We start from the raw sequence: 22,551 nt of genomic DNA on the forward strand, positions 1-22,551 counted from the left end.
GAGATCAGGCCTGGGCGAGTCTGCAGAAGATCAGAGGCGTGGAGCACAGCAGAGTGGCCACCAACCCAGCCGGGCCCGCCAGGGAGCCTGCCCTGGCTGACCCCTGGACCCACTAAATCCCCCGGCACCTGAGAAACGAGCACTCATTGTTTCGTGTTCATTTGTTACCCAGCATTACAGTGACAAAGATGATGGACAGAGCCCTCAACTCACCAGGTAGCACCACCTGCTCTGAGATGTGCCAGCACAACCCCTCATGCAACGGAGGCTGAGGGAGGCTAAGGGCTTGTTCAAGGTCACACTGGAAGTTGGTCCAAATCCAGAGGCCTCTTGGGACCTGCCCCCATGGTGAGCTGGCCTGGCAGACACAGGTGAGTCCAACTCTGCCCTGTCATCTGGGAACCACAGTCTGGTGAGGAGGATTGAGTTGGGGAGGGGTAGGTATATTTGGGAATGTGAGGAGGAAGGGGCAGTTGTGCCAAGCCCTGAGGGATGAGATCAGTTTCTGCAGCTGGACAACGAGGAGCAGGAAGGCCCAACCTTCTTGGTGGAAGGACCGTCCTAGTCCACTCTGACCACATAGCTACAACTGCTACTGTATTCACAGCCCCTGACCCTGAGGCCAGGTGCATTTCGCCTGCCACCTCTCCATCAGATCCATCGGACATCTGCAAAGGAAAAGCAGTTAACTAAGAGCTGCAGCTCAAGCGCTGTGTGCTGCCCCACCCTCCATCTCCCAAGCTCCTCATAAACCCATGAGGAGAGGCTACCATGACTCTTTCACAGATAAGCAAACTGTGGCCCAGAGAGGTTCCAGACATGCCCAAGGCCACAGAGCCTCTAGGAAGCAGAGTCGGAATTTGAACCCCTGTCTGTGAGATTCCAAGCACCCCTCAGAAAGGTGTGGTCCTCGACTGGCGTTGGTGCCCTGGCACAGCCCAAGGGCCTTGGAAATGCCATTCTCAAGGTGTTTGCCCTAAAACAACTGCCAGAGAACTTCAGGCCCTGTGTCTCCCAACTACAAGGGCCTTGAACCTGTGGCCACAGTTGTAGACACTGTCACAGGCCCAGGCCGCAGCCTCTTGCCATGCAGATTCAGGCTGCCTTCTCCACCAAATGGGAAGTGCTTCCTGTCAGCAGCCGCCTTCCCCCCACCCACTGTGAAATTCCCAAAGCAAACAGCCATGATTCCCACAATGCCGAGGCTCACGCCTCTGACCCCCAAATCCCGAACATCTCCTGAGGACCATGGGCACCTCCAACTTAGCATATGTGCCCAAAAAACTCAGCAGCCTCCCCCATAAACCTCCTCTTCTCCAGGGTTCCCTCCCCATTGTGCAAGCCAGAGGCCAGGTCCTGGTGTCCCCTCCTCTTGGCCTCCCCACTCCCCACCTCTCCACCTCCCTTCCCTCACCAGGCAGGCTCCTTCTGCCCCCAGACTACCCTGGTGAAACACTTCTTGCTAACTTGTGAGTGTGAGTTGTGGGGTCAGACCTTAGCTATGCATCCATAGGCAAATCACTTCACCTCCCTGAGCCTCAGTTTTGTCATCTGTAAAATGGGGATGATAAAAGCCTCTCTATGTCCTTAAAAGGTAGAATTTTCTGGCACACATCACAACTTCTCAAGAAAGAGCAGCTTCTACTATTGTCACTATCCTTGCAGGGAGTGCAGTGAATGTGTGTGTATCTGCCAGCATCTCTCCTTCCCCATCCAATCCAGGATCTGCTCAGTTTCTGTGAATGGGGACTTTTCTCTCCCAGAGATGGGCACAAGACCCAGATCCGACCAAAGAGAACCGACCCCCTCCCTCCTGTTTCCACCAGATTTCTGCCATGGGAAATGATGTTTTCTCATCTGGGGATGGCCGGGACAGGTGCTACAAGGACTCCATGAGCCAGAGCTCCTGGGGCATCTCACCCATGTGCAGAGAAATCCACCTACAGTGACGTGGATGCAGCAGAAGGCAGGAGCTGACAGCCTGAGGGGCAAGGTGTTGGCTGCACCTGTTGAGTGCCTGGATGCACCTGTTGAGTGCCTGGATGCAGCCATGCCTGAAGGCATGGCTCCTCCTGGACTTTTCACTGACTGGAGCCAGTACATTCCTTCTTCGCTGAAGTTAGTGTGGATTAAGTTTCTGCCACGTGCAACCCTAAAGGGTCCTAACAAAACACATGAATGGGGGATAGGAACGTGCTTGGGGCCAAGAGGTGTCACAGAGCTGGGCTTCTGTGATGGGGAAACTCTGTGACTTATTGACCTGGCAGGGCCCTGGCAGGAATTTTGTGGGGAAGGAGTGGCCAAAGGTGGTGAGCCCCTGGCCATAGCTTGTGAAGTGCCCAAAAGCAGGAGTCGTAGCTCTGGCCCATGGTGCTGGCTTATGTTGGGGGCTCAGTGCCAGCCGCTACTATTTCCCTACAGAGCACTCCGGTGTCCTGGGCACTATTCCAGGGGCTGTGCGGACGTGCCCCCACCTGTCCTCACAACACCCTCCCTAGGAGGTGGGCTCGGATGTGCCACCCATTTTACAGAAGACGAGATGGAGGCGCAGAGTTCAGGTAACTTGCCCGAAGCCACCCAGTGAGGATGTGGTGGTGTGGGCGTGAAGTGGCACCTGTGCCGGGACACAGCCGCACAGGCACAGCCTCCTCTTGTCCTTTGCTGTCCCCCACCTGCTCAGAAGGTCCTGCAAATGACTCTTGTCCCCCTGCGAGAAAAGAGCCCACAGTTTCCTACCCACGCAGGTGCAGCTACCACAGGTCTGCTCCCAGGCACTGGGCTTCAAAGGGGAGATTGGCAAAGAACTGGAAGGCTGTCCCTCTGCCCATGGCCACCTCCTGAGATGCCTCCCAATTTGGCCCCACTTACCAAGTGTCCCTGCTACCTCCTGGAGCACCCCCATCCCACCCTGCCCCACCCTGCCCTGCCCCTTGGCCCTGCCAGGCTGGGGGGCTCCTAGGGGGCAAAAACGTGCCTGACTCCTTGTGTGCCCAGATCCCCTCCAGGACCAGTGGTTGAGTGGAGGGGGCCCCCTTAAAGGTCAAACGGTTCAGGAGGACACTTGCCACCACGACACAGCCCTGGGCCTGCAGTGTAGCATCATCAGTGAACACACCACCACGCACATCACTGTCACCTCTTGCAGGCATCTCTGAGCCACGGCGACAGCAATCGAGACTCCCTCTCCTCTCCGAGCTCTCTCCATACACCTCATCTCACTAACTTCACACAGCCCTAGGACGTCTGTGCTCTGAGGATCCCAAGCTTCAGGCTTCAGCCGGAGCCCTGCGTGCCTCCCAAGCAGAGGGGCTGGGTTTCTGACCTGGCGTGGCCATGCACAGGCATGCGTGTGGCTCCACTGCACAGCCCGTGTTTATCTTTTGGACACCGGGAATCATAACCAATCAGACTTTACCACCAGGGTAATCAGGGCAAAACCTGCAGCTGTTCCATGGCCCAAGCGGAGGACGCTGCGGCTGTACTTTGTCCCCTTATGGGAAGTATATCCTTCCTCTTGTTTTATTTTTTCTTCTCACTTGTGTTATCTTCTGGCATTCCAAAGCTTCTTAGAGGAATCCTGAAATCCACTCTGGAACAAGGCTGGGTTTAAGTAAACACACACACACACACATACACACACACACACACACACACACGAACTCACCCACACACATACACACACACACGAACTCACACACACACATACACACACACATACACACACACACATACACACACACAGACGAACTCACACATGCACACATATAGACTCTACACTTGCCGCTCATGTCATGGTGAACACAACACATTCAAACATTAGGCCCGCCTCTCCAGTGAAGAAACTGAGGCTCAGAGAAGCACATGGACCTGGGATGCTTATCTGCTGGTCGGTTGAACCCCACCTTTTTCCAGAGAGGATCACAGATGGAAAGGAGTGACTGACTCGCAAGGTGGCCCTCCAGCCAGCCTCAGGGCCCGGCTCAGAGCAGAATCTGTCCTGGCACAAGTAGCCCAGCATCCCAGTGCCCCACCCAGCCCCAGGCAGGACCCAGGCACCCACAGGCAACCTCTGGCAAGGCATCGTCCTGTGCCCTGGGGTCTGGCTGAGCACCAGGGAGCACAGCAGCACTCATGCCAGGAACAAGTCAGAGCCCAGGCCGGGCTGGAGGGCCCTGAGCTGCGGCAGGAAGCAGGCAGGCAAAGGCGGTACTGGGTGGAAGTGGCAGAGCATGAGGCGAGGTAGGACCAGCACTGGGGCACCTTCGTCCTCAAGTGGGGCTCTCAGCAGCCGCAGAACAGCAGGCAGGGCCAGAATAGCATCTCCTAGAACTTCCTAGAACCTTCTGGCGTGCAAAATGACCCATGGGGAAAGCACTGGAAAGTCACCACCCAACCCACCCCTGATGCAGATGAGACCTGAGGAAGGGGCCAGAGATGCGCAGGGTCACACAGCAAGTAGCCAGGGCACTGCCTCCTAGGCCTTCTCCTCTTCTTGGCCGGGAGCCCCAGACCTTCTCCAACCCCCAAATGCTGCCAAACACTCCTGCTAGATCCAGGCCCTGGGGCCCTGACAAGCTGTCCTGGCTGGGATCCCAGCCTGCCCAGTCACCCCAGAGTCCTGCCACCTCCCCCATGCCTGCCTCAAACTCCCAGAGGGATGGAGATCTGCCATGTTGAGGACACCTCTCAGACCAGAGCTCTGGGTCCCTCAGCCATCTCCCACCCCATCCCCTGCAGGGTGTCCCCATGCTCAACCTAGCCAAGTGTGTGGATAGAAGAATTCATTCTTAAAGTAAATGAGAAGTGTAAACACCTCTGTGGGAGGGCCCAGGTACCCGTGGGAAGACCTGTTTAGCCCAGAAAGGGAAACAGATTGGCCCAGTGACCAGGTGATGGGTGCATTCACCAGACACCACGCCCCAAACGGACTTCCCAGGAAGTGTTGTCTGCTCACAGCGGCAGGTCCTGACCCACCGTGCTCAGCCCTGGCTGCTGACATGCCACCCCAGCTCACTGCTGCAGGTACGCCAAAGGACAGAGTGAAATACCCTGAGTTTCTCCCCAAACAAGGAGTTTTCAGTAAGTACACACCGCACTCATTTACTCCATTCACAAAGGTTTATTGGGTCCCTGCCCAGTGCTGGTTCGGGTTAGTCACTGCAGAGGATCCATCTGGGCCAGCCTGGGAGGGACAGGTCTGGAGTATGAGGCAGACATGAAACCGGGGGTGACACCTGGGGCTGTGGAGGCTGCCATGCCAAGGACAGCTCTGGGAGGACCGCTGAAGAGGATGACTAGCTGGCAGGCAGTGGGGTTCGGCCATCTCCCGGGAGCTGGGAGGGCCCAGGTGGAGGTGAGGGCAGCAGTGGAGGAGGAGGAGGAATGCGGGTCTCCAGGTAGAAGAAGGGAGCAGGGAATAGCATGAGTGGAAGCCCAGAGGAAGGAAAGTACCTGGAGGGTCTCTGTGCTTCAAGAGGCCAGTGGAAGGGACAGAGACAAAGGGCCAGTGGTGAAGCAGGGCTGACACCCAGGCAGCAAGGACACTGAGGCACACACCTGCCGTTCACCAGCACTCTCCTCCAGGTGTGCACCAGCTCCTGCGTGAAGCCTCAGGAGGTCCTCCTGCAGGGGAACACAGGGCCACCAGAACCCACCCCACCCCATCCCAGAGGGAAGTCTCAGTGACAGCCTCTCTGGGCCTTGGGAGCTGCTGTACTGGAATGGAGAAAGAGGCTGTACCCATTGCAAACCTGCCTACCACGCCCTGCACTGGGGCAGTGAGGTTGGGGGGGGTCCGCACCAGGGTTCACCAAACCCTCCCTTTCAAGGGAAGACTGCCCCAGGAGGATGGGCTTGGGATCAGAAGGCCATCCAAAGGCCAGCCCTCCCCTGGCTCTGCCAGGGCCCTGCTGCCTGTCCCCTCCCCTCCTCTCTCCAAGTTGTTCCTGGACACCAAATGGACCCCATCCAACTTGTCCCTCCTTTTCTTTTCCCTGCCCGCCCCCTGCTGGAGTTGTAAGAGGGCAGGCAGAAAGGGAGGTGGGGGAGGCCCAGCCAGGCTGGGGGGGCAGGAGAAGCAGCCCCAGTTCTAACTCTGCTTCCCCCACAGCAGAGCCTGCCAGGCCCCCGAGGGCCGGGACCTCTGGGTGATGCCTGCGGCTCCCCTAAGTCACAGGTGGAGCTGGGCCTTTGGCCAGTACTCTCCCTCCTGACCACTGGGATGGGACAAGACAGTAGGGGCAACAGGTAGGAAGGGCCAGGTCTAAGGTGAGCTGGGGGTGCAGCCCTAGAGAGAAGTAGGAAGGAGAGACAGGGGTTGCTCCGGAGGAGAGAGAGTTGCTCCGGAGGCAGAGGGAAAAGACAACTGGAGTGGCAGTCACTGAGCCAGGTTCTGTGTTCCAAAGGCCAGCATTGCCTGGACCTTGGGTCTGTCCTCACCTGCACAAGAGGCTGCAGGATCCAAATGGGCCTTCCAGCCTTGTCCAATATTATGGAGTCCCGAGGTATGGAGTGTATTCTGTGGGCCCAAGGAACAGCAACAGATCCCCAGAACAGATGACAGCCCTAAAGAAGAGCTGCTTTCCTGAGCATCTCTGGGGCTAGAAAGAGTGTGGATCAGGTGCTTCCTATTGGGCTGGGTCTGCAGAGGGGACAAGAGGGGCCAGTCTTACAGCCACCCAGACCATACTTTCCACACACATGCACATGCGTGCACACACTTGCACACACACACACTTACACACACACTTACACACACGTGCACACATGCACACTTGCATGCACAACTGCACGCACATACACACTTGCACACACAATCGTGTGTGCCCACTTGCACACATGCATGCACACACTTGCACACACACTTGCACACATTCATGCACACATACACACGCTTGCACACACACTTGCACACACACGCGTGCACATGCCACCAGATCTCAGGCAGCACAGAAAGGCTTCTCCCAGCCTTAGGTGGCTTATGCATTTTCTGAAACTGGGAAAAGGGCTTGGGGAACCATCCCATGTGCCTTCACCAAATGCTGTGTGGGTGGCGGCAGGACACAAGCCCTACACTGACACCTCCCAAAAATCAGGGAATCAGAGCTTGAGAGATTGTCCAGTAAAAGTTGGAACCGTCAACACCCCTTGACTCTGCCCAGGAGGAGCAACCTCAGAAGTCCCCCCACACCTCCTCTCAGAGACCTGCCGAGTAGGAGGCTTCTCTCTTTACTCTCCTCCCCGCAAAAAAGAGGCCAGAAAAGGGGACGATTGGCTAACTCAGAGGTGCCCTGATGGAGGAAAGCAGACAAGGGGGCTTCCAAGGAGAATTCGCTAGCCCACCTGAAAGACCCCTACCCAGAGTGGCGAGGGGCAGCTTAGGAGCACTGACGCAAGGGGGAGAGACCAGGCTGGCTTCCCTCTAGGTAGTAAGTTCCCGGGGTGTGCGCCCCTGCCCCAGACAGCAGAGAAATCGCCTGACTGGGAGATGGAGAAGAGGGGCCACCTTCTCATGCCACCCCGCCGCCAATCCTCCAGGCACACTTGGGCGCTTGACCTGCTGAAGCCTGGAGCCACAGGTCCAGTGGGGAGCTCACGGGACAGAGGGCCCTACAAGAGCCACGAAAACCGGAGGGGGGGACCTCCGCCCAAGGCAGGCGTCTCTGCGCGCCCGCTGGGGCCCTGGTCCTGCGGTTGGCTTCTCCCGACACGTTCCTTCGCTGCCGAAAGCGATTCGCCCGCGCTCTATCGAGCCCAGCCAGCTCCTACCTCGGCCCGGGCGGCGAGCGCTGTCTCCGTCCCGAGAAGAAGTTTCGCGGCTGGTCCCGGGGCGGCAGGCGCACGGGACGCTGGCGGCGGCGGCTTCGGACTTGGGCTCAGACCCCGCCGCTCCAGACAAGTCCCCGCGACTGCGACAGTGTCCCGGGCAGTTCAGCTCCCCAGACGGGAGACAGACCCTCGCGACCTGGTTCAGGCCTTGCCCTGGGGGACACTGCGGTCCAAGGCGAAAGGAGACTTGCTCCCGGCCTCTGGGTCCCTAGGTCAAGGCACCTCCCCGCCCCGCCGCCCCTGAGCCCAAGTCGCCAACCCCGCGCCGCGCGCAGCGAGGGATCAGAAGGTCTCGGACGCCGCGGCAGGGCCGGCCAGGGCCCCACGAGTTAGGGAGTTGCCCCGCACCCCTAAACGCTCAGCACCCATTTACGGTTGAAAGTACGCACTTGACGCGTCCGGGCGCCTCCGCGGTGAGTCGCGCCGCCGCTCTCGGGGTCCGCGAAGGTGGCTCAGTTCGGGCGCTCCAGTCTCGACGTTCCCGGGGTAGAGAGCAACGTCCGGGGACGAACGGGACGGGTGCGCCCAGCGGCCGGGGCTGCGCTGGGCGAGGCAAGCGGCGAGAGGGGAGCGCTCCGGCGTTCAGGCAACAGCTACCCCTAGTGGGAGAGCCGCCCGGGGCCGGCGCCGCCCCGCGCCCGCTGCCCCGCGCCCCACGCCCGTGGCGCCCCGCGCCCGGGTCGGCTGGGGGCGCAGGGCCGGCGCCGCTTTCCCCTGCTCTCCGGTCTCCGGCGCCCGGCGGTAACCCGCCCGCGGGCTCTGCCCTCCGCACCTCTCAGCCCGGCCCCGGCGGCCGCTGACCCAGGAACCGCGGCGCCCCGCTGGAACGAGATGGGACGGGGCGGGCGCGGCCAGGGCGGCGCGGGCTGGGGCGGCGCGCGGCAGCCTCGGGCAGCGGCGGGGGGCGCGGAGCGCGGTGTGCGTGGCGGGGCGGTGCGGGGGGCGGCCGTGTGCGAGGCGCGAGTGTGAGCGCGCGCGGGAGGCGGGCGGGCGGGCTCCGGCAGGCGAGCGGCGCCCGCGGGCGAGCCGGGAAGGCGGCGGGAACGCAAAGTTGCCTCCTCGCTGGCCCGCGTCCTCGGCGGGGCGGGAGCCGGGGCCACCGAAGCGGCGGCCGCGGACCCGGCCTCCCGCGGCACCTGGGCAGCGGCCCCGCACGAGCGGCAGCGGCGTGGGCGGCGTTGGCGGCGGCGCGCGGGAAGCGAACCGGAGCTCAGGCGCGGCTCGGCGGCCGCCGGGGAGCTCGGCTCAGGTGCGCGGCGAGGGGGGCGCGGGCCGGAGCCAGGCGGCGGGGACCAGGGCGGCGCGCAGCGCTCGCCCCAGCTGGAGGACCTCTCCAGCGGACGCCCAGGTCCCTGGTCGAGCTCCCGGTCCCCAGCGGCAGCGGCGACCGAAGTACCCCGCCCCCGAGAGCTGGCTGTGGGGCCCGGGCCCGCCCCCACCGGCCCCAGGCCCGGCCGCTCCGCCCTCCGCCCGCCTGCGCCCGCCCTCAGCCCACGATTTCTAGGGCATTGGCGGCGCTGCTGGGTGATCCCTCCGGGCTCAAGTTGCAAGGGGGCGGGCCGGGCTGGAGGTGGAGTCTCCCGCCAATTGAAGCCTCGGCTATAAATTGAACTCCCTGTACTGCCGAAGCCCAGATGCCTCGCCGGGCCGCATCGCGGTTGGTGGTCGGAGAGGGCGAGGGGTCCCAGGGGGCTTCGGGGCCTGCAGCCACCATGCTCCGCTCCCTGCTGCTTCACTCCTTGAGGCTCTGCGCCCAGACCGCCTCGTGCCTCGTGCTCTTCCCGCGCTTCCTCGGCACGGCCTTCATGCTCTGGCTTCTCGATTTCTTGTGTATCCGCAAGCATTTCCTGGGCCGCCGCCGCCGGGGGCAGCCCGAGCCCGAAGTGGAGCTCAACAGTGAAGGCGAGGAGGTGCCCCCCGATGACCCGCCCATCTGCGTGTCCGACGACAACCGCCTGTGCACCCTGGCGTCGCTCAAGGCCGTGTGGCATGGCCAGAAGTTGGATTTCTTCAAGCAGGCGCACGAGGGCGGTCCGGCGCCCAACTCCGAGGTGGTTCTGCCCGACGGCTTTCAGAGCCAGCACATCCTCGACTACGCGCAAGGGAACCGCCCGCTGGTTCTCAATTTCGGCAGCTGCACCTGACCACCGTTCATGGCGCGCATGAGCGCCTTCCAGCGCCTGGTCACCAAGTACCAGAGCGACGTCGACTTCCTCATCATCTACATCGAGGAAGCGCACCCCTCCGACGGCTGGGTCACCACGGACTCCCCCTACATCATACCGCAGCACCGGAGCCTGGAGGACCGGGTCAGCGCAGCGAGGGTACTGCAGCAAGGTGCACCCGGCTGCGCTCTGGTCCTTGACACCATGGCCAACTCCAGCAGCTCGGCCTATGGCGCCTACTTCGAGCGTCTCTATGTCATCCAGAGTGGCACTATTATGTACCAGGGCGGCCGTGGCCCCGACGGCTACCAGGTCTCTGAGCTGCGCACTTGGTTGGAACGCTATGATGAGCAACTGCACGGCGCTCGGCCCCGGAGGGTGTAAACATCCAACGGACAATTGACTGAACTTGGTGTGCTGGGCCTTCGAGCCTTCGAAGCCCACGTGCAAGCGCCTCAAACCAAGTCACGCTTGGCGAGGCCCCAGTGACACTGATGTGCTGAGCCACCATTTCAGACTGAGTCTGCGCCCTCAGCCACATGAACAATCTCCCCTACCTCCCTGGGACTCTGCTTCTGTAACTGTCTCATTCACACCTGCCTGGCTCACTGGAAATCCTCTTCTGAGCGCGGGATACGGCTTGCCCTTGTCCGTGTGCCCCCAGGACTTTGCCTCTACAGCATTTTCTTACACCCCCTCCCCAGCGTGCCCTCAGCCAAGTGCTTTGGCCCAGTGCTTCCCACAGCGCACAGAGACCTTGGCCAAGCCCGCGCGCCCTGAGCGCAGCTGGGTTCCAGGAGACTCTCAGCTCAGCTGAGCTAGTTGCCTGGCACCCACCTGTCGCGCTCGGAGAGGGGGTTCCCTGTTGCTTTTGTGTCTGTTTCCTGTCCCTGGTAGGGGAAGTGATGTCGGGGATGGGGAGGGGGTGGGCAGGGTAGTTTCCCCCGCTTGTTTTGGGTGCACAGGAGCCCCACTGCTGATGACGGACTATCTCTAACTGGTCTTGACCACGAGCTAGTTCTGAATTGCAGGGGCCTCAAAGCAGCACCTAAACCTTGAGGGGGAGAGTGCTCTGGGTTTCCGTGAGGTAACCATCTTAAATGGGAGGGAAGTTGGGGTGTCTGCTTTGGGACCAGAGGAAGATAGCTTGAGAGGCATTGGCGAGGTTCGCAGCGCCCCAGGGAGAGAGAAAAAGCTGAGACTCCTGGGGAATGATGTTGGGGTGATGGAGTCCGGGGAAAGAGAGGTGGGGGGAGAGCCTGAGGTCCCCAAGTGAGGGGAGTCCTAGGCAGAGCTGCTGATTGTGGGGCTGGGAGGTGGAGGGCCCCTGATTCGAAGGCCATTTGGTGAGTGTTTTGCTGGAAATATTTCCTGTATATAAACTTCTTTCAATCTACAATAATAAAGGCTTGAGGTAAACTGCTTTCTGGTTGCCTTTGGTCCCTTTATTTTCTTTTCCCTCTGAATAGCGACAGGAATTAAACACAAATCCCTCCCTCGCGTCCCCATAGTGACCTTGGGAAGCGGGACGGGAAGGAGCCTAGGCTGGCAGGGGCGCTGGAGGAGGATGGAGGAGGAAGAGGGTCTGCGGCGGTGCCCAGGGCGCTCCTACAAGCGCACGCACTCACCTGGACGGGGAACTTAGCTGCGGGAGAAGAGCGAGGTAGCGGAGCGCCGCGGGATCCTGGAAAGCGGCGGGAGAGGCAAGAGGGTCCTCTCTTGCTCCCGCGCGCGCACACACAGACCGAACAGATGCAGCTGCCCCTGCGGCCGCCGGTCTAACTTAACTGAGTATCCGGCGGTGTGTGGAGGGGGTGGGGTGAGGTGGAGGGCGAGAGGGGCTTTGGACCCGGTACAGCCTCGCTCCCGACCGCTGCAGGCACCACTGCGCACCTGACTCCTCCCTGGCCCCCTTCCGGCACCTGCAACCTTGCCTCTTGCCCACCCGCTCCAGGCAGCTGAGGTCCGCGGGAGGCGCGCCTTGGCAGAGGGGCGCCCTCACTCCAGCTGCGGCTCCTACTGCCGGGCCAGCGTGCTGCTGGGTGCGCCCCCTGCCCAGGACCCCCCTCCTCCTGTCCCTCCTCCGCTTCCCCAAGCTCCAGTCAAACCCCACCACCCGCTCCGGGCTGGGAAGCAGAGGTGGGAGGCCGCTGGGATGAACAGAGACCAGGGAGAGGTGAATGGTGGATTCCAGGGCTGGGGCGGGGATTCGGGGCCTTAGGCACAGGTCCCCGCCTGCAGTCACGGCCAGGGGCTCGCTCCTGCGCAATCCCCGCCCTCACTGTCTCGCCTGTTGCGCCCGGAGTGAGGGCGACGTGGGGGGCGCGGGATTAGCTTGGCCCGCAGCCCCTGTGCCAGCGAAACCTTGAACATGACGTGAAAGGTGGGGGACACAGTGAAAGTCGCTGAGGCGGGAGTGTGCGGATCCAGGTGAGGGGACTGGGCACGTGAACTTCCCTGGCGCGCCAGGACAATGCCTGGGAACCCAGGACTGTCAGGGTCGCCGGGGGTGGGAGTGAGTACTGTCGGTTTGCGCGCCTGGATGTGAGCGCGGGTGCACATGGCAGGGTTGGGTAGGGGGGCAGAGGGGCACGGCAGGCAGGATGGAAGAGACGCCCCCGTTCAGCCAGCGCCGTCCCTAATTCTGCGCCCAGCCCCTACGCTGTTCTTCCGTAAAACTTTTTGAAACTGACATCCTAAATTGGTGGATTTTTTTTTCCTTTAAAAGTATCTCAATTGAAAAATAACTTTAAAGAAAAATTTGGCACCCACGAAATTTCTGCATCTCCTCACCACTACCACCACCCCCTACCCACCTCCGCGAACGCTCCTTCTCATCCCGAAACCGCCAGGAAGAAAAGGAGATCGCGGCGGGGACGCGGCCCGGCGCCTGGGAGAGTCCTCCCTGACCTCCCCGCACGCGCGGCTGGCCGGCACTGGAGTTTGGTGGCGCGGAGGGTGGCCTGGGACAGCGTCAGCCTCCCGACCCAGCAGAGACCGCTCCAGCCGCTCCGCGTCCCTACCGGTGGCTTGGGGGTCCCCTTGGACGCGCCAAGCGACCTCCCCTACCCGGAAAGCCTGCGCCCCCTGGGCCTTCTGGAGCTTCCCAGAGCCAAACTCCAAAAAGCGCTTTCGCGCCGCAGCGCCGGGACCTGCAGCGCCAGCCACTCCCCGCACTCGCTCTGGTCGCAGCTCCAGGGAAGTCCCACCACCCCCACTTTTTTATTTCTCTCTTCTTCCTTCCCTTCCTCCCTTCTTCCACTTCATCTTTCCTTTTCTTTCTCTCTTACTTTCCCCTCCTTCTTCTTCTGTTTCTTCCTTTCCTTTCTTCTTTCTCTCTTTCCCTTGAAAATGTCCCCTATGAAAGCAATGCAAGCTCATTGCCGATACAACAGAACTCCGGGAAGGAACTAAAACCAACCCAAGGTAACTCTTCGTGAGTGTGGAGCCCCCTCACTCCACACTTGTCTCTCTGTGTCCCTCTCCCTCACACTTGCAAATATATATTTTGAAAACAAGGGCAGGGTGGTGTTATCCTTTTGTAGCCTGTCAGTAACTTCTTACTCCCAGGGCGCCCCTTCTTTCCTGCACCTTTCTTTCCATGTCCATAAATAAGTCTTGAATAGCCGCGCATCGCCCTCAATTGGATGATCAGCAAGGGTCCATGGGTGGACATCCCAGATGTTAGGGATGTTTCATTATTACAAACAAAGTCGGGGTGAGCAGCCTATGAGCGCAGCTCTGTACCCGGTTACCCCAGCTAGTAACGTGTCAAAGTGAAGCAGCTCCGACGAGAAGTATGTACACGTTTAAAGAGATCTGTTTTGCCACATTTTGCTGAGCTGTCTTCAGGAAGCCTGTTTGACTTTTATTGTTTTGTATTTTCCCATTGCTCCCTCTCTCTCCCTTTATTTTTAAGTGAAAAATTACAAAGACAATAGTTGAATCCATCCTCCATATTAAATTTTAAATACAGAAGAACACAGAGCAGAAATGCAAAGCCTCCCTCAGAGCAGGAGATTTCAAACTATAAATCAGGGCCCAGCAGTGGGGCATGAAATCAATTTATCAGATCAAGTCAAGCATTTGGAAGAATGAAATAAAATAAACACGGTAAGAATAGCAGCGTACATTTCACCTAGGGTGGCTGGAGTTTCTGCAACTTTGGCTTCAGTTATACCTATCATGTGTGAGTGAGTGTGTGTGCATATGTGTATGTGGGATTGTATGTGTGAGCATATGTATGTGTGTGTTCCAGGTGGCTGAAATGAAGCGTATTTCTCCTGAGGGATCAAAAATGTTTGCAAGCCACCACCTGATCATCACCATTCCTCACTCAACCAGGATAGCCCCTGGTGACTGTTGGGTGCGTTTCTCTCCAGATTCTATTTCACATATTGACCGTCCGGTATGTCATATTCTCAGATGAGAACAAGCACATTCTCAAACATATTTTCCCTAATTGGGATCATGCCACATAGTGTTTGATGACACGCCCCCCACCCACCCACACACACACACACACACCCACACACACACACACCCACACACACACACACCCACACACACACACACACACACACACACTCTGTTCTCATGCCGTTCCTACCTTGGCCCCCTCACCTGTGGATGCATCTAATCTGAGCAGGTCTGCACCTGTAGGCTGATTTGTGCCTGGCACCATCCGGATGGCTGAGGCCCCTTGAGGAATGCTGGAATCAGTGGGGAACAGGGTGAGGAGACAGCCATTGCTGGTGTCGCAGTCACCATCGCCCTCACAATTAGTATCTTTTCAAGGTCCAGTGTGGCCTTAGCAGATGGTTTAGCCTTAAGCAAGGAGAGAGAGGAGGGGCATTAAAAGAGTTCATAGAAAGGGTCTTATTTGCCCCTTGAAGGCACAGGTGGCTCCCCAGGATGGCATAGATAGAAGGAAGGGCATCCCTGGCAGAGGGCACTGCCAGTGCAAAGCCCTTGAGGCCTGAAGGTTTATGTCATATTCAGAAAGCAAGGAGTCCTCAGTGTGGCTACAAAGCAGGAGGGTGACAAGGCCAATGAAGAGGGGGAGAGGCAGAAAGGGGCCCAGCCAGTTTGGGAAGAGCTTTAGGCACCAGCTTGCAACTCTGCTGAGCCTTTGGGGACAGGAGCCTCAGACAGGAAGGTAGGGCAGGCAGTCAGATGGGGAGGAGCCATGGGAGGCCCGAGGATGGGGCTGGGGGCACATCCATCTACCCACCCCGATGGGGGCGGGCAGGTGCACTTTCAGGGCTCAGGCTGGCATCTCCACCTTCCACCCACCAACTCTCCTCTAGGAACTTACCTGGAAGGAATAACCAAACTGTTAAGCAAAGGCGTGAAGAGGTACCAGGAGGTCCACGGCCCCCTCTGATCCACCTGCAGGGGAGCAAGAAGAGTAGGGAGTGACATCGGGGCACTTGCTCCAGGGGCCAGGTGCTAGGCAAGTGAATTATTAGGACGACCTGATTTGGTCATCCTAACACTCCTCTTAGATGAATATGATCACTCACCCCATTTCATTGACGAAGACGCTGAGGCTCAGCATGTTTGGAGTGAGCTGGGCAAGGCATCATGGGCTGACCTGTGTTCCTCCAAAGATTTTGTTCCCCAAAAGTCTTTGTTCCCCCAAAAGACATGTTGAAGTCCGCATTTTTGAGGAAATGTGGGTTGTTTGGAGATAGGGCCTGGAAAGAGGTGAGTACGTTGAAATGAGGTCATTAGGGTAGGCCCTGATCCAATATGACTAGTGTCCCTATAAGAAGAGATCAGGATACGGACACACAAAGGAAAGACCATATAAGGACACAGTAAGAAGGTGGCCATCTACAAGCCGAGACAGACCTCAATAGAAACCATCCTGGCTGACATCTCAGTCTTGGATTTCCAGCCTCCAGAATTGTAAGAAAATTAATTTCTTTTGTTCAAGCTGCCCATCTGCGGTATGTTGCTATGGCATGCCCAGCAAACCAATACACAAGGTCATGTACTACAGAGTGTTTTTGACCATAGGCCCGTCTGACCCCAGTGTCTGGGGGTTTCACTTCAGGCTCCCCAGCATCCCTTTCAGAGGCTAAAACAACTCAGGACACTGAGATTTTGCACTCTAGAGTGACAGGAAAACTCAGCTTATAGGACAACAGGTCTGAACTGGGGCAGTGAGTGTGTGTGCTCTTTTATAAATATCTGCAGAGACACTCACACACATACAGCTCTAGAAAAATGTACCCCGAGGTATTCGCAGTAGTTGTCTTTGTGTGGGTGGGATTATGAGTGTTTTCTTACTTTCTTCTTGTTGCTTCTCTGTAGCCGGTGATTTTTCTGTAGTGAATGTGTATTCCTCTTATGGCAGAAAAATAAAACGCAAAACAGCAAAAACAGTGGCTTTGCTAAGTGGAATCCTGGAGGCAGGGAGGCCAGGGCATGAGGCAGACACAGGTTCTGGCTGCAGATGGTGAGTTCTGGGCTAGGCCTAGGGTAGGAGATAGAGAGGTGGGGCCGGGGGAGGGAGAGAAGGGGCAGGGCAGTGCTGTGGCAATGAAAGGCTTGGGAGCACTGGGGGGATGGCAGGGATAGGGCTGCTGAATAAAGTACAGGACACCCAGTTAAATCTGAATTTCAGATAAACAATTAATACAAAATGTTTTTAGTATAAGTATATCCCATGCAATATCTGGGACACACTTGTGCTAAACAATGATTTGTTTTTCATCTGAAATTCACATTCAGCTGGACAGTCTGGATTGTTTGTTTATTTTTCTAAATATAACAGCCCTGAGCGGAGGAAGAGTGGACAATGGTATAATCTGAGGCCCTGGGAGGAGCAGTCTCAGAGCTCAAAGGATGGGTTGAGAACAATGAAACCATGGTCCCTGAGGTCTTCGGTTCCAATTTCCAGAAATAGTTGAATGCCTGTGGCCAGACAGAGGCCCCCAGACTCTCCAGAGACTGCATCTGATGACCTGGGGCTAAGGAAGAAATGACTATCAGCACAGCCAGCTACATAAGCTGCAGGGCTCAGTGCAAAATGAAAATGTGGGGTCCCTGTTCAAAAAGCAGAGGAGGGTGCCACTAAAGGTACCACATATAAAGCCTTTTCCTTTCTTCCATGGCACCTCAACTCATCATGGTGTTTATTTGCAACATAATTCATTACAAATAAAGAAAAAGTAACATTTTAAATTATGTGTTAGTCTGGGTTATTCAGCGAAACAGAGCTAATACGAGATAGATAGACTGATTGATTGATTGATTGATTGATTGATTGATTTCGATTTACTGCAAGGAATTGGCTCATAAATATGACCCCAAAAGCACAGGCAACAAAAGCAAAAATAGACAAAGGAGATTGCATCAAACTAAAAGGCAAAAGAAACAATCAACAGAGGGAGGAGGCAACCTAAGGAACGGCAGAAAATATCTGCAAACCATGCACCTGATGAGGGGTTTATCTCCGAAATAGACAAGAAACACAAACAAGTCAATAGCGACAAAACAAATAACCCCAATTAAAGAAAGGGCAAAGGCTGAAGGTGGCTTATCTGTAATTCCAGCTTTGGGTGGCCGAGGTAGGAAGATTCCTTGAGTTCAGGAGTTCAAGAGCAGCCTGGGCAACATGGCAAGACCCCATCTCTAAAACAAAAAAAAATTAAAAGGGCAAAGGACCTGAATAGACATCTTCAGAAAGAAAACATACAGACAGCCAACAGATACAGCTGACTCTTGAACAATACAGGTTTGAATTGCAAAGGTCCACTTATCTGTAGATTATTTGCAATCAAACACAGGTCAAAAATAGAGCATTTGCAGGATACGAAACCTGCATATACAGAGGGCAAACTTGATTTTTTGTGTATGTGAGTTCCACAGGGCCAACTGAGGGACTTGAGTATGCTCAGATTTTGTAAATCCGTGAGTCCTGGACCCAATCCCCTGTGTACACAGAGGGGTGAGCATAGATGAAAAAAAAGTGCCCCACATCACTAATCATCAGAAAAATGCAAATCAAAACTACAATGAGCCATCAACTCACACCTGTTACAATGGCTGTCAAAAACCAAAAGAGATAACAAGCACTGGGCCGGGCGCGGTGGCTCACGCCTGTAATCCCAGCACTTTGGGAGGCCGAGGCGGGTGGATCACGAGGTCAGGGAATCGAGACCATCCTGGCTGACATGGTGAAACCCCGTCTCTACTAAAAATACAAAAAATTAGCCAGGCGTGGTGGCGGGCACCTGTAGTCCCAGCTACTCAGGAAGCTGAGACAGGAGAATGGCGTGAACCCAGGAGGTGGAACTTGCAGTGAGCCGAGATGGCACCACTGCACTCCAGCCTGGGTGACAGAGCAAGACTCTGTCTCAAAAAAAAAAAAAAAGAAAAAAGAAAAAACCAGTGTTGGCCAGAATATGGAGAAAAGATAACCCTTGCAACACTGTTGGTGGGAATGGAAATTGGTGTAAATTGGTGTAAACTGGTGTAGCCAATATTGAAAATTGTATGGCGGTTCCTCAAAATATTAAAAATAGACTACCGTATAATCCAGCAATTCCACTTCCAGGTATATATCCAAAGGGAAGGAAATCAGTATATGCCAAAAACAGCTCTGCACTCCCAGGTTCACTGCAGCACTGTTCATATTAGCCAAGATACCACCAGAACCAGCCTAAGTGTCCATCATTGAATAAATAGATAAAGAAAATGTGATACATACATGTAATGGAATATTATTCAGCCATAAAAAAGAATGAAATCCTGTCATTTTTGACAACATGGATGGACCTAGAAGACATCATGTTAAGTGAATTAAGCCAGACACAGGAAGACAAATACTGCACAACCTTGCTTACATGTAGAATCTAAAAAAGTTGAACTCACCGAAGCAGAGGGTAGAAGAGTAGTTACCAGGGGCTGAGGGTGGTGGAGAAATGGGTAGATGTTTGCTTGTCCCTGGGCTAGGCACTGTACAGGCAGCAGTGATGCTCGCCACCACAGTGCACCAGTACTCAGGGAGGCCATGGCGAGGGCTGGGCAGAGGAAGATACCAGAGAGACGTAGCTGTGTATGCAAAGGCCAAGAAACTGCAAAACACATTATTCAGTCAGAGATGTAATGCAGGTGCGTGCCTGTGTGTGATGTGTGTGTTATCTGTGTTCATGTGTTCATGTGTGTAATGTGCAAGTGTCTGCACATGCGTGTGTGCTTTTGTGCATGTGCATATGTGATTGTGCATGTGTGTCTGCATGTGTGTTCATGTGTGAGGATGTGTAATGTCTAATGTGTACATGTCTGTGCATGTGTGTGTGAGAATGTATGGGGGTATACCACACAACGTCATCACTCTTTACAGCCTTGCTGAGTCCTTGATGCCCATCACCCTGTCCCTGTCCCCACTGCCATCCTAACAGAGCAGACAAGGTAGCTGGAGAAACGGAAATCAACAACACAGAAAGCCTGAGAGGTGGGAAACCCAAGGAGGGAGGTCAGGGAGGGCTTCCTGGAGGAGCTGTATCATGAAGAAGAATTGGGGGAAAACCTCCGGGATGGAAGAAATGTCATGTATGGCACCTTGGCAGTGAGGGCCATCCTGGCAGGTGTGGGCAATGGCAGTGAAGTCCACAAGACCAGGGAGGGAGAGGGCAAGGACAAAAGGTGACGCTGGAAGGCACTGTATGGAGTTGACCCTTTACCTTGAAGGCCCAGGGGAGAGATAGGAAAGCGCCACACACATAAGCAGAGGGGGAAGGGGGAGGGTGTCTGTGCTGAGAGGCTGCTGCTACATCATGATGGCCTAATCACCTGAAGGAGCTGGCTTCCAGCTCCATCTGGGCCACAGCCCTGTGTTCTCTGGCCTGGACTTCCTCCTCCACTTTTTGGAACTACTGGGCCCAATCATGATGCTCTGGGCAGAGCTCAGGGCTGCCAAACACAGCAATGAGGGCAACACCAGGCTCCGGCTCCACGTGCACAGCAGTGAGGGCAGCGCCAGGCTCCGGCTCCATGTGCACAGCAGTGAGGGCAGCGCCAGGCTCCGACTCCACATGCACAGCAGGGAAGGCAGTGCCAGGCTCCGGCTCCATATGCACAGCAGTGAGGGCAGCGCCAGGCTCTGGCTCCAGGTGCTCAGCTGTGAGGGCAGCGCCAGGCTCCGGCTCCACATGCACAGCAGTGAGGGCAGCACCAGGCTCCAGCTCCACGTGCACAGCAGTGAGGGCAGTGCCAGGCTCCGGCTCCATATGCACAGCAGTGAGGACAGCACCAGGCTCTTGCTCCATGTGTACCGCAGGTCCCAGCCCCCCAGCACCCTCCCTGGGGAAAGCACTTGAGCCCTCTCTAACCACCCCTGCCTGTGGCTGCACCCCATCCTTCACAGCCATCCCTATGAGGACCCATCCTCCTCTAAGGGCAATACAGAACCAGAAACCACAAAGCACTATTCTTGTATGGAATACACTGAAGCCCCAGAGTAGATTCCACTTAAAAGTTTCACTGGTTGCAGGAGTTTGCGCACTGTTGGTCTTCCCAGATTCATTGCTAAATCCAATGCAATTCCACACAAAATCCCAAGAGGGTTGTTTACAAGTATATCCCAGCATTCACATGAAAGAGTAGAACCAGGCATAGCCAGGAGAAATTTTGGAGAAGAAACAATTGGAGAGACATTATGCACCCACTCCTTCCTTTGACAAATATTTATTCAAGGCCTAAAATGAGCCAGTCATGATTCCTGCTCTGCAGGAAACAGAACCAGCAAAGTCCCACCCAAATGGAGCTCACACTCAGCTTAGGGGAGAACAATAATAAACACATAAGCTTTGGGTGTTAATAATAAGTCAAATAGTTTGAAGGTGTTCTGAAGAAAAATAAGGTCAGCATTTTTGTTATTTATTCATATGCAATGGATCACCCCAAAACACAGTGGCTTAAACCAACAGCAATTATGTTATCATCACTTCTTGTAGCTCTGGAGGCTGACTGGGCTCTGCTGGGTGGTTCGTGCGCGAGGTTTCTCTCAAAGTTGCAGTCAGATGGCTGCTGGGCTGGTGTCATCTTAAGGGCTTCACATTTCTGGTGGCTGTAGCCGGCTGTCAGCTGGGAACTCCCTAGGCCTGAAGCTGGAATACCAATATGGTATCTCTCCAGGTGACCTGGCTTCCTGACCACAGGTCAGCCTGCCCTCTATGCGAGCATCCCAAGAGAATCCACGTGTGGCGTTGTGACAACTAAGCCTCAGAAGTTACAGAGCATCACTTCTGAAAATTCCATTTGTCCAGGCAGTCACAGGGGTCTGCATGGCTCCAGGGAGGGGACATGGACCCCCATTTGATAGAAGTCTCAAGGTCACACTGTGGAAAGAGCATGGGGAAAAAGAAAGATGGCAGCTGCCACCTTTGGAAAAAACATTCTGCCAAGTCCAGCATAAGGGAACAGAGCGACTTAGAGTCAGAATGAGGAGGCCCAGCAACATGCAAGATATATAGGTAGACCACAGAATAGAGCAGAGCCTGCAGAGAGGCTTGTCAGCATGTGGGGGCACAGTGTGCAGTGGAGGGGCTGTCAGCCATCAGTGGGAATGGAGGGCTGCTCCATAAATCTCGTGGGGACCAATGAGGAGAAAAGCACAGTGGAGGAATGCCACGCAATCCTCAGAAATAAGGAGCTCGTGGATAAAGACCTGAATATGAACAATAAGCTGCTCTAACTCCTAGAAAAATACATGGAAGAGTATCTATGTGCTGCAACAAGACACCACCTCACACCCATTAGGATGCTACTATATTTTTTAGAAAGGCAGAAGGTAAGTGTTGGGGAGGATGTAGAGAAATGGAAGCCCTTGTGCAGTTTGGTGGGAATGTAAAATGGTGTGATAGAACACAGTATGGAGGTTTCTCAAAACACTAAAAATAGAATTGCCATATGATCACTCAATTCTACTTCTGGGTATATACCCAAAAGAATTGAAAGCAAGGTTTTGAAGAGATATTAGTACACTCACGCTCATAGCAGCATTGTTCACAGTAGCTAAAATGTAGGAGCAACCTGACATGGTTTGAATGTCCTGCCCAAATCTCCTGATGAATTGTGATCCCCACTGTGATCCCCAGTGTTGAAGGTGGGACCTGGTGGGAGGGGTTTGGATCATGGGGGTGGACCCCTCATGGTTGGGCAATACCCTTGCAATAGTGAGTGAGTTCTCGTGAGACCTGGATGTTACAAAGTGTGGCATCCCCCACTCCTCACTCTCTTTCTTGCTCCTGCTTTCACTATGTGAAACGTTTGCTGCTGGTTCGCCTCCACCCATGAGTAAAAGCTTTCTCAGGCCTCCCCAGAAACAGATGCTGGCACTATGCTTCCTCTACAGCCTGCAGAACCAGGAGCCAATTAAACCTTTTTTCTTATAAATTTCCCAGTCTCAGTTATTTCTTTATAGCAATGCAAGCATGGCCTAACACACAATGCAAGTGTCCATTGACTGATGAATGGATAAACAAAATGTGGTCTGTCCATACAATGGAATATTATTAAGCCGTGAAAAAGAATAAAATCCTGA

General features: G+C 55.7%; 1 protein-coding gene and 1 long non-coding RNA gene across 2 annotated transcripts; one reads left to right on the forward strand and one right to left on the reverse strand.

Moving 5' to 3' along the window:
* Positions 1–5,099: 5,099 nt before the first annotated feature.
* LOC103892426 (uncharacterized) lies at positions 5,100–8,685 on the reverse strand. Its single transcript, XR_002911237.3, has 2 exons — positions 8,217–8,685; positions 5,100–6,640 (listed from the first exon to the last, which is right to left on the reverse strand). It is a non-coding gene; the product is annotated as an uncharacterized LOC103892426 (long non-coding RNA).
* A 566-nt stretch (positions 8,686–9,251) lies between these two features.
* DIO3 (iodothyronine deiodinase 3) lies at positions 9,252–11,411 on the forward strand. The gene has a single exon (XM_003780543.5). It carries the CDS (start codon positions 9,462–9,464, stop codon positions 10,374–10,376), a length of 915 nt encoding a protein of 304 aa, XP_003780591.3. The 5' UTR covers positions 9,252–9,461; the 3' UTR covers positions 10,377–11,411.
* The last annotated feature ends 11,140 nt before the right edge of the window (positions 11,412–22,551 follow it).

This window comes from Pongo abelii, chromosome 15, assembly GCF_028885655.2.
Source record: "Pongo abelii isolate AG06213 chromosome 15, NHGRI_mPonAbe1-v2.0_pri, whole genome shotgun sequence".
Lineage (NCBI taxonomy): Eukaryota > Metazoa > Chordata > Mammalia > Primates > Hominidae > Pongo > Pongo abelii.